Source organism: Neofelis nebulosa, chromosome 3 (genome assembly GCF_028018385.1).
Source record: "Neofelis nebulosa isolate mNeoNeb1 chromosome 3, mNeoNeb1.pri, whole genome shotgun sequence".
NCBI classification, from domain to species: Eukaryota; Metazoa; Chordata; class Mammalia; order Carnivora; family Felidae; genus Neofelis; species Neofelis nebulosa.
Window position 1 is genome coordinate 75,255,847 of NC_080784.1, and position 14,815 is coordinate 75,270,661.

Genomic DNA, 14,815 nt, shown 5'->3' on the forward strand with positions numbered 1-14,815 from the left:
TTGATTATCCGTTCATCTGTCAGTGGACACTTAGGTTGTTTCCACCTTTCAGCCGTTGTGAATGATGATGCCAGGAACATGGGTGTGCAAACATTTGCCTAAGTCCCTGCTTTCAATTCTTTGGGGTATATACCTAGACCCTAAATTATGTTAACGTTATTCAACACGGCAGGTGGGAGATCTGCTTTACCCAAATCGGGATTCTAACTTGGCAACCTGAATAGTTTCTAGCAGCTGTGCATGCCTGGAGGCGTCCCCTACAGAAAGGCAGTGCCTGGTTTACAGTACACTGGTCCTCCTTGTCCCAGGCTCCCGATGACCGCAACAAAGGGAAACTGAAAACAAACATTGCCAGCACACCTCTCAAAACTCTCTCCCACTGAATTTCCAATAAAGACAAAACGCAATGTAAAAATAAGACACTTTTATTCAAAGTTAAGAATGTTTTCCAGGTTGACACACATACATAGATAATTCCACCATCTTATGGATTTCTAAAATCACTGACAGGCAGATACGAACCGGTCTGGCAAACACGCATCGGCCACTTAACTCCCAAGTTTTTGTATTTGCACTAAGCCTGCTCACTCAGAGGGAAACCACTGGCCGGAATGTCCCTGCTGCTTTTGTTGCCCCCAGACTGGCATGACGGAGGGGAGGGAACGCTCCTGCTACACTGAACGGGCAGAACAGTGCTAGGCTCTTGGCTCCACCCAGCGGCCATGACCGCCAGGACCAGGAAGAGCCACCCCGCACCCCAAGCAGGGTCTGTCCAGGCCAGTGAGCACACTGCTCAGCGGGGCTTCCCAACCAGCCATTCTCCACACTGGCTGCACAGTATCGTCAATGGGGAACCTGAAACAAAATCCAGATGGCCTGAGCCACGGGTCAGCCCTGTGAGAATCTCTGGGAAGGCCACCGGATAAAGGTCATCTCCCAAGTTCCCTGGGGGTGGGGGAGGGGGGGGGTTCTGAAGCTGTAGAGAAACATAGCAGCCCTTTCTTTCTCAACTCTTACCTTCTTGGAAGTCTCTCTTATTCTAATTTCAAACACTGGGCATGTCAGACACACTTCTGAAATTATGAACTTATGCCACATGGATGCTAACGTCTCTAGCAGGGATTTGCAATGGGTTTAAAAAAACAGAGCACCTGGGTTTCATTAAAAAAATTTATTTTCATATAAAAGTGCCAAAATATCCACCAATGTCATAATCTATCTCAGCAACCAGTTTACGCTAGTAATCAAAACACAAGCCTCTTTATTCACATTGTTTAGAAATCAAATCCTTTTCACACATTCCCACAGTAGCTGGAGTCTCTAGATAGTGGGAAGCTTGCGCTCCTATCTGCCGTGGTAGTCCATATGTCCAGGTTCATATAGGCACGAAACGGGTTAAACCCCGGGTAGTACTCCTTGCACATGACAGCCTGGTTTTCCATGTGAGTCGAATGTTCCGTGGTGGGACTGATGGGGCAGCAACTTTCATATACATCACTTTGCGGGGCCCAGATGGAACCAAAAAGTCCAGACATTGGAGACAAGCTTCGGGTGCTTGTGAGGTAGGGCTGAAGTGTACATGAGGAGAGAAAAAAAATGTTTTTATTTTTAAAAAATATTTATGTTTGAGAGAGACAGACAGCGGAGAGAGGGGGAGACAGGATGTAAAGCGAGCTCCGTGCTGATGGCAGAGAGTCAATGCAGGGCTCGAACTCATGAACTGCGAGATCATGACCTGAGCTGAGGTCAGACGCTTAACCGAGGCTAGGCATCTGGCCACCCGGTGCCCCAAGAAATGTTTTTTTAAAAATAGAAGGCTTGGGGCACCTGGGTGGCTCAGTCAGTTAAGTGTCTGACTTTGGCTCAGGTCATGATCTCGTGGTCCATGGGTTCAAGCCCTGTGTCGGGCTCTGTGCTGACAGCTCGGAGCCTGGAGCCTGCTTTGGATTCTGTGTCTGCCTCTCTCTCTGCCCCTCCCCCACTTGCTCTCTCTCTCTCTCAAAAATAAATAAACATTACAAAAATTTAAAAACACAAGCCTTAGAAAGGCAACATCAAGGTCGAATGCATACCAGTGGACACCACAGTGGTAGCAATCCAAGATACTTGTAAGTTATTAATATTCTCAACCATCTGGGTTGCTTCGACTCCATTTTTCTCAAATGGAGTGATGTGAAATCCTCATCTAACTGGAATAAACTTATTTTCAACCCAAGGAAGGACCCACACAGGTCAAATGCCCTCAATCTATAAGAACTGTCTTGAGGGGCATCTGGGTGGCTCAGTCAGTTAAACGTCTGACTTGGCTCAGGTCATGATCTAGGGGTCCGTGAGTTCAAGCCTCACGTCGGGCTCTGTGCTGACAGCTCAGAGCCTGAAGCCTGCTTCAGATTCTGTATACTCCCCCTCTCTCTGTCCCTCTCCCACTTGTGCTCTGTCTCACTCTCTAAAAAATAAATGTTAAAAAAGAAAAATTAGTGTCTTGAATGGATGTGAAAGGAAGAAGGTGTGGGACTTTTAGGCTCAGAAGGGTGCTGACAGGCAGGAAGCCCTCAGGACCCAGTCACAGAGGGCTTCCTGGCCCCAATTCAATTTTATCTACAGACCATCACCCTGACTTCTGTGATCTACAGGAACCAAGCCAGGCTTTGGCTGATCTGAACCTAACTCTGAAATTAAGGGAGACCAGGATTAAAGCAGCACCAGAAGGAACTTGCAAATGCCCCAGGGTCACAGCACTAACCGGAGAATTGAGGAGACTGGCATGTCCCCAGGCAGTCGGCATATTGGGCGGGGGACTCCAGGTAGACTGAGAGTTGTGATCCATAACATCTGTCTGAATTTCGGCAGGACAAGGGAAACCATTGGGGTAATTCATGTTTTCTACAAAGAATGGGAGACAACAACACAGGTAAACATTTTTATGGCAAGATCTGCATTCTTACTCTTGGGCCAAAAACTTTCAAGGCCTTATTATATTGACAAGTCAAAGACAGGTATAAATACTCACCCCATGTGGACCAGGAGGGCCACTGTCATTCTCAGGGTTAAAACTATTTATCAGATACACTACCTGGGAAGCCCTCAGTGAGGAAGGTCTTCCTCTGGACTTGATGTTCTGTATTTGACAACTTGATGGGAATCTTTCTAATAAACACTACCGCAGATTGGAATCATGTCAAGAGTCTTACTAGTCCTCAACATTTTCCTTTATTACCTGTCATGCTAACCTCATGCTTCCGAAACCTATATATGTTTTTTTCTATACATAAACAGTTATGGTAAAGTTTAATGTACTAACTAGGTACAGTAAGAAATTAATGACAATAACTAATAAGATAGAAAAATTATAACAAAAGTTATGTGAATGTGCTCTCTTTTTCTCCTTCCCTCTCAAAAGATCTTACGGTACCACAGTCACCCTTCTTGTGATGATAGGAGATCATAAAATGCCCATGTAGGGAGATGAGGTGAGGTAAAGGACAGACATTGTGACATAGTGTTAGGCTAGTATCGACCTTCTGACAATACGTCAGGGGTCAGGGGGAGGATCATCTGCTTCTGGATGGTGGCTGGCCGCAGGTAACTGAAACAGAAGAAAGCACGACCGACCGGCTCACAGGGTGCTGCTGTCATGAACACAAGCCCCACCAGCACAGGAAGAAAGTTACCACAGCACCCCCCAGTGGTTAGCATGGAGCAACGCATACATTACAATGGGGGAAGTACATCTAATATACTGCTTACACCTTCCCTGAAAAGGCATGAGAAATCATGATCAGACTGTAATGTAGAATCACAACACTCTGCAGTTTATCTTTTTGCATAGCTCTTATTGTTTACTATTACCGATGCTTGAGCCCAAGCATCTGTAATTTCCCAGAATTTCCCCTCCTAGCTCTGTTCCTTCCTTCTGCAGCACCACCCAGGGGCAGAAGAGTCAGGACTTGCTGAGGAACAAGCCCATAAATGCTCGCATTTCACATGGGGCTTGCCTGCCTCAAAAGTTCAGCAAACATCTAAAGCCTCAGCCTCCCAATGGATCATCTACAATCTTAGGTCCACATAAATCCAAATGACCCAGTTCTACCAAATGGGAAGGGCTAAATAGGTTAGAGTTATCTGTAGAAGCCCCCAGATATCCAGGTTGAAAGGGCTTTTCGAGGCCATATAAAACTATACATGGCAGGCACGCACAACTGAACCCATATGAAGCCACTCAGCAGCTTCCTGTAAGGTCGTTCTCCACGGTTGCTCACTGTTAAGGGCACATTCTTAACAAACAAACAAATAACAACAATAAAAAAACCAAGCTCACGGACGCAGAGAACAGACTGGTGGTTGTCAGAGGCAGGGGTCGGGGCTGGTGGGGAGTGGGGTGTATGTGAAATGGGTGAAAGTGCTTAAGAGGCACAAACTCCCAGTTAGAAGATGAACCAGCCCTGGAGAGAGAATGTGCTGGCATGGTGAGGATAGCAGACAACACTGTACTGTGTATTTGCAAGTCGCCAGGAGAGACCCTGAAGGTTTTCATCACAAGAGAAAACCTTTGTAACAATGTACAGTGACAGATGGTAACCAGACTTACTGTGGCGATCACTTCCCAATATTTACAAATATGGAATCATGATGTTGTACACCTGAAACTAAAGAACGTTCTACACCAATTATATCAGTTGTTTTCAAAAAGGTACTCTTCTGCAATTAGTGCCTTAGACAGACTTAGACCTTAGACTTAACCCTAGACAGACTTCCTGCTTTGACTTTCTGAGAGTAAAAGAATGGCACTGGGATTGTTCGAATAGCTTTTACCTTCCGGAAAGGCATTATAATCATTCAGTTCCAACGGACAGTACACACTGGGGAACTGGCCTTCACAAGTCGCACTCCAATCAATGAAACTGCTACAAAAAACAAGAGGTGTAGTCTCAGAAATAGGATGTCAAAAGATCAAGTAAAGAAAGGAAACCGATTTTATTGCCCAGCATCCTAATCACTGCTAATGCCTCAATTTTGCAAGATAAAAGTTGTACTTTCTCAAGTCACAGGATCAAAGACTTACTAACTGAATGCTCATCATCAATGACACAGCCTTGCAGGTTGGACGGTCGAACTAGGAGCACACTTCCTTTATAACCAGGTTTGTGAAGTCTAACCAGAGGCAGGATCCAAGGCCATGGCTTTATGAGCACTTTGGAAGAATGACCGTGCTACCCTGAGGGTCTCAGCAAACACCTGACGGTTGTGTTATAAAATATCCACCTTTGCTCAAAGCAAGGCCAGCACTCACCTTACGTAAATCACAACCATAGAGACTATGATCATGATAGATACTTCAATCACTGTTACAAACTGGATTCTCATTATAGATAGAAGGAAGTAAACACCACTGTAACAAGCTGAACCAAAAAAGAAAACTTCAGATTCTGTGATTAAACACAGATAGCAACATTTTCTCAAGTTTTCATAATTGAATGCCATTAATATCCAACAGCAAAATTAAAAAACTGCTATAATGTAACTACTTTTCAATTCTCAAATTATTTGAGCTTTCTTAACACTTTAAACATGTTCATGATGAACACCATGGAAAAATGGAAATCTTTTCTCTGCTAGGTGGTAGAAATTCTGAGTGATTGTTTTTTCAGACTTGTCTCTCTTAACAGATCCGTCTTTCCAACTTAAAAAGGAAGGTAATTACGTGACCAACAGCTTTGTTATTTTTATTTCCGTTCATGTTTCTCTCAATCCGTGCTTTGTTATTTTCTGAGACATCACAATGCGACTCCAAAAGGCAGGAAACACCCAGCTAAGGTGCACTGGGGAAGAAGCATGGCCCCCAGTTGTGTAAGGCCTGCCTAAAGGCAAGCCCTTAGGCTAAGCAAGGCAAGGACCAGAGGAGAGAGCTGTACCTATTATGCACGGGGGCGGGGCCCTGCATCACGCCAGGCATGCTGTTCTCCACGGCACAGTTGTAGCTGCTTGTCACACACATGGGCTGCGTGGGCCATAGGTCTCCAGGTGGGTAAAGACCTAAGGAAGAGAACAAGACCTCTCAGTCTACCTTCTTCCCCCTTGGCCTTCATCCCACCCTCCTTGCAGGACCAGCTCAACTTCCCTTCTCTCCTTCAAGAAAACACTCCCTGAATATCACCTACACATGCCGATCACTTCTATTTTCCCCAACCCCTTTCAGGATATACTTTTAAGATATGAAGTAGAAAGATGGCATGTGCTTTAACCTTCACTTCGGACGGTACAGGACTGTCTCCTGACCTGGATTACAAGATCACTGTAATAATTCAACAAGTATTTGAGGGCCTGCTCTCTGTAAGGCCCCATTTTCGATGTCAAGGACACAGCAGTGGACAAGTTTACATTCAATTGGACAGAGACAAACGAAAAAGGAAGAAGGAGAATATGGCAGGTGGTCTAAGTGCTATGCAGATAAACAGCAATTTTATTTATTTTTAAATGTTTACTTGATTTTGAGAGAGAGCACGAGTGGGGAAGGACAGAGAGAGAGAATCTCAAGCAGGCTCTGTGCTATCAACACAGAGCCTAAAGCAGGGTTCAACCCCACAAATCATGAGATCATGACCTGAGCCAAAATCAAGAGTCAAATGCTTAACCGACTGAGCCACCCAAGGGGCCCCAACAGCAATTTTAAACAGGGTAATGAAAGGCCTCACTGAGGGAATATCTGATGGGTGGAAGATGTGAATAAGGTAAGAAACCAGGGGGGATGGGGGAGGCTCCAGGCAGGGGGAATAGCACTTTCTGTAAAGGCTCCTGGTGAGTTCAGAACAGCAAGGATACCGGTGTGGCCAGCAAGGAGAGTAGTGGGGGATGAGGTCACAGAGATGACAGAGAGCCAGAGAGTGCAGAGTTTGTGGGCTCCCCAATTTAAGGATGGGGGCATTTACTTTGGATGGTATGGGGAGCTGTTAGAAGGTTCTGAGCTTAGTGACTACCAGGAGACAAGTCTCTACCAGTTTCTCACATTTCTGTACATCTTGCAGGTAGAGGCCCTGAATGCCTTTATTCTGGACTATCTTCTCAAGGATGTTTGGTAAGCAAAAGCCGTGCAACCTATATACAGCCTCCCTCTGGAGCAAAAGGCAGGTATGCTTACTGCCCATTATAAAACATATGGGTTCCCTAAGCTCAGGGTTCCTTCCTGTAACATAACCCAGTATGCACACAGGTATCCATGTAGGACCCAGGGGAGTTGATGCAAACATGGTGATGTTCATGTAGCTGGCTTGGCCTCAGCCCTCTCTCAGCTTTATGTGGAGGAAATGGAGGCTGTCCCTCTGGGGAAATTGTACCTCCCACTCTACTACCTGAAGCAACGCTGCTGGCTCAGTGGGGCTTACAACTCACTGAGGTTCCCCTAAATGCCTGGGTGTGGCTCACTGATGGTCAGACTGAGCTGAAACCGGATAGTGCCCACTGGGCTCTAGCAGCTGTCTGCCCCAGCATCCACTCTGCAGCACTGAAAATGAATACGGCCCCTCTGGTCAGGCACAGACCCAGGGTGGTTCTCAAAGCCAGCTCTTCTCTTGATGAACTGAGTTGTGCTTTTACTGACACAAGCTATTGCTAATAGCCTAGCTACTGGTCTGTCACTTGGAAAGCTACTAACTGGCAGATTAAAAGACACTTTGCTTTAGGGATGTGAGATGGGGAAACAAATGTTGGCTTCCAATTAAATCATCTGAGCCACTCGGGTAGGGTATCCTGGGGAAGGCAGCCTGGAATCAAGCTGCACACCCAGATGACCAGGACTGCTGCCTGTCATATCGGATGTGGGAGCACTTCCAGCATCACAAATGCACAGAGGGAAGAAACCACTTGTTTAGGATGCAGGACTACCACTGCCAGCCAGACTCATCACAGCTGCCTCGAGCTGGGGTGGGCCACATCATACTGAGCATTGCTGTCACCCACTCCTGGCACATGGACCACGCTGGACCCTGAGCCCCGTCTCCAGGCCATTACTGCTGCCTCCCCACTGCTGACACATTTCTGGTTATAGTGCTGCTGTTCATCCAACCAGCCGGCACAGCCACATCACTGCAGCCCCTGAAAGTAACCTGATCAGGACAGCTATCTCGACCAAAGCCACTCAGCAGTGGGTCGAGAGTCAAGGTATTTGGTGGTCCTTCTACACTCCCTACCACCCACAGACACCTGGGATGGCTGGGCTTGGAACAGCCTCCTCCAGTTCAACCCAAACAGGCTTCTGACCCTACTTCCTCACCTCCCCTGGTCTACATACTTATGTAAGGCAGTTTGGTACTGACTGGACCTGTGCCCAGAAAGGGATCACTGGCCCTTGGCTGCTTCCTGGGTATGAAACAGGACTAAAGGGGTGTGGGGCAAGTGGGATACAGAGACCTGTTCTGAACATCCACAATTCTGCCCCGACCACTTCTAGACATGTGACACTCGTTTTTTGCCCTAATAGCAACCCTAGGCTGAGCTGGGGGGTAGACACTCTGGTGTCAGTCCAGCCAATAGGGGGCTGAGTGGGTTCACACTTATTTCTGGTCCAGTCACCTGGATTCTCTTGTTAGACTGAGGGGATCCTGGACCATAAGGATACCAATCACGTGGATGGGTACACTGCTCAGAGTCCCCTACACGGCCCATACAGGCCCAAGTGGGGGAACATATGGATCCCTGTAAGTTTCATAAAAAATGCCTTGACCCAGGGCACCTGCGTGGCTCAGTCGGTTAAGCATCCACCTTTGGCTCGGGTCATGATCCCACAGCTCATGGGTTCAAGCCCCACATTGGGCTCTGTGCTGATAATGAGCAGCTTGCTTGGGATTCTGTCTCTCTCCCTCTTCCCCTCTCTCCCGCTCTCTCTCGCAATAAATAAACATTTTAAAAAATGCCTTGACCCTTCTGGACAAAAGGTGGTACAAGTACGGTTTTGTTGTAAAAAAAAAAAAAAAAAAGTCACTGTTACAGTTACAGCTCTTGTGATGAGAGACAAGGATTCTATGGTGATGGAGGAGGAAAACCTCAGCACCCGGGGAGGGAGTGCCTTAGGTCTCAGGAGGTGCAGAGAACAGGAGGACATTCATGATCCCTCTTTTTCAGAATTGCCCTTGGAGTCTTCCTCAGGGAAGAAAATGTCCTGGTACGTCTCTTCCAAACTGTTGTTAGGGCCTTAAATGTGACTGCCGAGTCCGCCAAATTACATCACACAGTTCTGACCTCAACTGGTCACCTTCTCCCTTGACGTTTCCAGGGGATGGACTGGCTCCTTCCCCCTCCGTGCAAAGCACTTGAGCATCTCCGGCTGTCTCCTGCCTTCACTGCCATTATCAGCGCTCAGTCATTTGTGGGATGGATGGATGGACAGATGCCATCAGCTGGTGGCATCCATCAATGGGACAGCCTGGGCTATCTGCACGTAGGCAGAACCTCCACAAAGAAAGACTAGACTCAATTATTCAAAACTGAATTGGGAACCCAAAGGTTTACCGGCCAGTCAGGCCACACTCGAGACACTGCCAACCTGTATTCCCTGAATGATCAGGTCCCATTGCCAGGGCAGGGGGACAAGGGGGGGAAGCGAGGGCGGGGCAGGGGTAGCAACTGTAAATGACACCTTCTTCCCAGGGCAGTGTGTGTACCCCCAGAACGGTACTTCTCGTGCCAGTCACCAGTAGATCATCACGTAGCTTTCCAATGACTGTGGAGACCTCTCAGATGAGGATGCTCTTGGTTATTCAGGGGACGTCCCTGAAGGATAACTTGCTGTTTATGCACATCCTGTAGGCAGTAATCACTACGAGGGAGCCATCCAATCAGCAAAGATGGTATGAGATTTGTTTCCTAACATTAGCTGAAATGATCAAAGACACCACGACACCCGCTTGGCTCTGCAAGGCGTTCAGGTCAGCGCTAACTCACTGGCCAGGGTGTGGGGGACAGACTCACCCAGACATTTTCCTGTAGGTCAAGTTGCAGGCTATATCATCGTAGTCAAATTAAAAGATGTGGCCCCACCTTCTGTCAGAGTAATCGAGAACCATTTAAGGAGTGATGTACGCATGAGAAAACGGACCAGAAGCCAAGGCTACGCAGCAACAAGGGGTGTGTATATTGTTGTGAGACAATTTTCTATGGGTGTCTCGCTTTTCTGTATTCCTGCAAGCAGGAAGCTAGCTGCCTATGTTCTGACCTACCTTTCCAAGGATGTTTACTAAGCAAAGCCTCAGGAGAGAGATAAGGTCTCTCTCTCTTCGGAGCAAGGGGCAAGCTTCTTTTTTTTTTTTTTAATTTTTTTTTAATGTTTTTATTTATTTCTGAGACAGACAGAGACAGAGCACGAGTGGGGGAGGGGCAGAGAGAGAGGGAGACACAGAATCTGAAACAGGCTCCAGGCTCTGAGCTGTCAGCACAGAGCCCGATGCAGGGCTCAAAACTCACAAACCGTAAGATCATGACCTGAGCCGAAGTCGGTTGCTCAACCGACTGAGCCACCCAGGCGCCCCAAGGGGCAAGCTTCTTTAACATTCAACAAAATAAATACAGTGTTTCCTGACTATTATAAAACACTTGGGTTCCCTAAGCTCAGGGTTCCTGTCCTGCACCCAGAGCCCATGCAGGTGGCCACCCGGGCCGACCTGCATCACCCATGGGACTGCAGGCCAGGACCTGCCAGAAATACATCCATGTGCATGCCATTCATTGTGCTAAACATCCTCTGTGCCTGACCCAGAAGTCTCCTGTCTTCTGCCAGTATCTATAAAAATGTGGTACACTAATTGGTTAACTTGTAAGTTGGGTAACCTTCTCAGATCCTCCCCAGTTCTGGACAGAGAAAGGCTATGACTTATGTTAACATGGTCACTAAGGCTGCCGTGTTAAAAACAGATGGTAAGGCACTGATGGTTGTTAACCAGACTTACTGTGATCATTTTGCAATATACACACATATCAAATCATTACATTGTACACTGTATAAGTCAATTAAACCTCAATTTAAAAAGAGAAAATTAAAAAGAAATTAGATGGCAAGGTGAGAACAGATGCAGGGAGATCTGTCAGGAAGTTATCGTGACAGCCCAAGAGAGAAACAGTGATGGCCTGGACCAGGGTGATTATGGTGGAGGTGAGGAGAAGCAGTCAGATCCTGGTTGGAAGGCAGAAGATGAACAGAAGACAACAGATCATGGGTGGGCGACAAGAAAAACAAGTCAAGATTTCTGGCCTGAGCAACAAGAAAGACCAAATGGGAAGGCTGTAAGGTGAGCAGGAGTGAGGGAGGCCAAGCACTGGGATACCTGCTGCATCCCCAAGTACAGATGTCAAATGGCAGTTGGCTATAAGACAGTGGCGTTCAGGAGAGAGGCCCAGGCTAAAGGTGCAAATGTGGGAGTCATCAGGGTGGAGGGAGCACTTAGGTTTGCAGATGGATGAGACCACCACAGGACTGTGCACAGAGACAGCACAAGGTGGCATGACAGGCCGGGGGGTACTGAATCGGAAACCCTAAAACTTAAGGGCCAGAGCAGAACGTCTAAGGTCTGTAATAGGTCACCATGGAGATGGGAAGACTGAGAAGTGTGGGACTTCACAGCATGGAAAACGCTAGGGCCCCTGCAGACAGTGTCTTGGGGGAGCGGTGGAGCACAGCCAGTTTCAGAGGAGAAGAGGAGGAAAGGAATCTGACAGCAAGCACAGACTACTCTTCTAAGAAGTTCCCCCAAAGAGAGGCACGACGTAGCTAGAGAAGGGGGTCGAGAGAGAGGGTTTGGGCTGTTGGTTTTTTAAAGGTGGGAAGTATCACAGCTGATGGAATGACCCCCAGAGAAAACCAGCTGACGGCAGAGGGATGGGCAATGCACTGAAACAAGAGCCTTGGGGAGGAGCACCGCACTGATAATTCAACAGGTTGAAACAGGAAGGAGCAGAAGATGTTGCGACTGGTGGTGCACGGACGGGGCAGTGGGAGCCTTCCGAAGGCCTCCAACTGTCTCTTTCCTTCCCAGGGAAACACCAAGCAATATCAGCTAGGAGGACGAGGCAGAAAGCACTGGAAGTATGAGCACAGAGGAGGGAACAGATAAGGGCCCAGAGAGTCGCAGCCATGGGGTCACGTGAAGTGAGGGCTGTGGACATACAGAGCAGTGGCTGCTGTGTGTGCTTCTGCACACTGTTCTCCAGCCTCGCTCACTGGCACTGCAGCCGGCAGAGAAGCCGCAGAACCTGGCAGAACCCTGACTGTGGTTTTGCAAGGTGTCTGCAGTGAAAGGAGGTAGCAATGGAGAGACTGTAATGAGGATGGGGGAACTGGGGCTGGGCAAAAAGCAGCTGTGTGAGGAAGGGCAGGGACGGCAGAAGGAGATGGGGCCAGTGCTCTGCAGACAGTCACTCTGAGCAAGATCTAATTCTCTAGTGACTTGAGGATCCAACCAAGGACTATAACAGGTGATTCAAAACTAATTGCAGGGGTGCCTGAGTGGCTCAGTTGGTTAAGCATCTGACTCTTGATTTCGGCTCAAGTCATGATCCCAGGGTTATGGGATCAAGCCTCGCATCATGTTCCACACAGAGCATGGAGCCTGCTTAAGGTTCTCTCTCTCTCTCTCTCTCTCTCTCTCTCTCTCTCTCTCTCCTCTGTACCTTCCCCATTCTCTCTCTCTAAAATAAAATAAATAAACAAAAGTAATTGCAGATTATTAACACCAAGAACAAGGTAAAAGGCACTTGAAACATACACACATGCAAAAAAACAGATTAAGACTCTAGACAACATGTAAGTCTCCACCTGACAACACATACAGACAGATACAGACAGAATACCATTTTAAGGCATATCTGTTTGACAGTTTTTATTTTTCCCCATCAACTAAATCTTATCTTGTCTACTACCTTAAAGAAAAAAGGTAGTACTGCCTAAATTTTGTCCAAATCTTGCTTCATCAACATTACTGAATTCAAGAGTTTTTTTTAATTGAAAACACTTATTTTACTGGATTAGTAGTTGGATCCAACTCACAAATAATTTATTTCTAATGACAATGCAACAACAGCAAGTCCAAAATGTATCCAAAGAACAGCACAGAAGCCTATGCTTTCAGAGTTGGCTCCAATGCATAGAGGAGTTTTCAAATCTAGTCTCATTTATATGAGCAAAAGCAAGTACATGCGTTAAAGCTAAATGATGCCACGGGAGTGAACATCAGATTTATCCTGCCACGGTTCCTGACCTTAATCACGTGGGAAGCAGGCACTAGAAGAAAACAGGAGACACAAGACAAGAGCCAAGAGAGGTAACAAAGAGAACTGGAGAAGAAAAATGAGGGAGACTGGAGTTAACGTCCTACAGAGACCCCAGGAGGGAGAGGGGTTTGGTTTTCCCTCCCACTCACATCATTTCCACACCCCTGGGACGCTGTCCTCCCCACCTGGGGGTAGCCTGCAGGAGCTCAGCTCCTGGTCTCAGGTCGCGTACAGGGAGCAAGGCTGGTCACTGAGGCTGCGAGGCCAGGTTAAGGGACTTCTAAGACATGGGGAGGCAGGGAGGACAGGGAGAGAGTGGGAAAGGTGGAAGCAGGCTCAGGTGCCTGGACTTGACCCATGGCATGCTGTCCAACCAGAGCTTACCTTTGCTTTCTCTATTTCTCTGTTACCTCAGACAGGCAAAGGTGGACCACACATAGCAGTAGTCCCCTGCAAAGCACCCCGTGCTATACTCGGGCCACAGGGCACCTGTACCCTGGCTCTAAACGAGGGGGCAGCCCAAGTCAGAGACCTCAATGAAGCCAGTCCAGAGGGCAGGTATATTCCCAATGCACGAAAGCCCAGTGACATGGCTTGAACAAGAGGGCGCTGGGCGAAGCCCCGGCCCCACCCGACCTGCCTGTCTTGGCAAGCTCCCCGACCTGCAGTGTGGAGCACCTGGCTGCTGTCTGCTCCAAGCGTATGCGCCTCACCTTTATCTTCTTCGACACCTGCAGGCCCGGCAGGAAGGCTGGGACAGGGAGGTTCTGCATACCGTGGGACATTATTCACGTTTCTGTGGAGAAAGTGAGAGAATGAGGATCTACTCATTTCTTCTGTACAAGGACATACCAAATTTGTTCACTGAGTTTTTACAGACATTCTTCCCACAAGAAACATAAAATACTAGACACACAATGGTACACGGCCAGAAAAGGGCTGAGGAATAGTAAATTCCCAAGACCCAGCAGAGCCTTTTTTAAATAAACAACAAAACAAGTTTAACTAAGGTAGCTAAGGTGAACTGCAGATTCACCATCAGCCCACCACCAGCCGGCAGCAAGAATTAATCCCTAATTTACTTCCTACCTCTAGCAAAACAGTTCAGACAGCTTTGTCTCCTATGCTGAGTTTCCTTCTTTACAACCCCATCAATTTAGTTTTAATGACAGCCTCCTGTCCTCTCACTATGTGACCAGAGCCTAAGGAAAGGTGATCACATGCCCACTCTGAAAACCTCTGCCGGCTGCGTACCCTCCTCTTCTCCCACTCAATAAAAGCCACTTGTTGATTTTGTCCCATGCGGTGGCAAGCATCACACAGCAGAATTGTTATCATGGGGGTAGCTGCTGGGGTCTTGCAAACTTCCCTAAGTCATGGGCGTCCAGTTTTATTTCAAGTTGTAGCAAAGCGTTGATGACTCCAATCCCTACAACTACTGCAGTTTCTCTGTCTGCTTTCAGGAACGAGATGTGTTCCAATGTGGCTACGTCACTGGGCACCCCAGAGATCATGAAATGTGTTTCCTCGGGAGGATCCTGCCTCCTGAATGATGAGCAAAATT

General features: G+C 47.5%; 1 protein-coding gene across 2 annotated transcripts in view; it reads right to left on the reverse strand.

Moving 5' to 3' along the window:
* Positions 1-1,156: 1,156 nt before the first annotated feature.
* The window catches only part of TMEM131L (transmembrane 131 like), a 171,753-nt gene continuing 158,094 nt past the window's right edge, over positions 1,157-14,815 (reverse strand). Inside the window, exons 31-35 of one of the 2 annotated variants that reach the window (XM_058721123.1) lie at positions 13,965-14,047; positions 5,913-6,033; positions 4,813-4,901; positions 2,744-2,883; positions 1,157-1,568 (exon numbers count right to left, since the gene is read on the reverse strand). In XM_058721123.1, the coding sequence (XP_058577106.1) occupies positions 1,293-1,568; positions 2,744-2,883; positions 4,813-4,901; positions 5,913-6,033; positions 13,965-14,047 (709 nt within the window). In that variant the 3' untranslated portion in view covers positions 1,157-1,292. Of the gene's footprint in view, positions 1,569-2,743; positions 2,884-4,812; positions 4,905-5,912; positions 6,034-13,964; positions 14,048-14,815 lie in introns of both variants that reach the window. The other variant, XM_058721122.1, reaches the window with a different exon arrangement.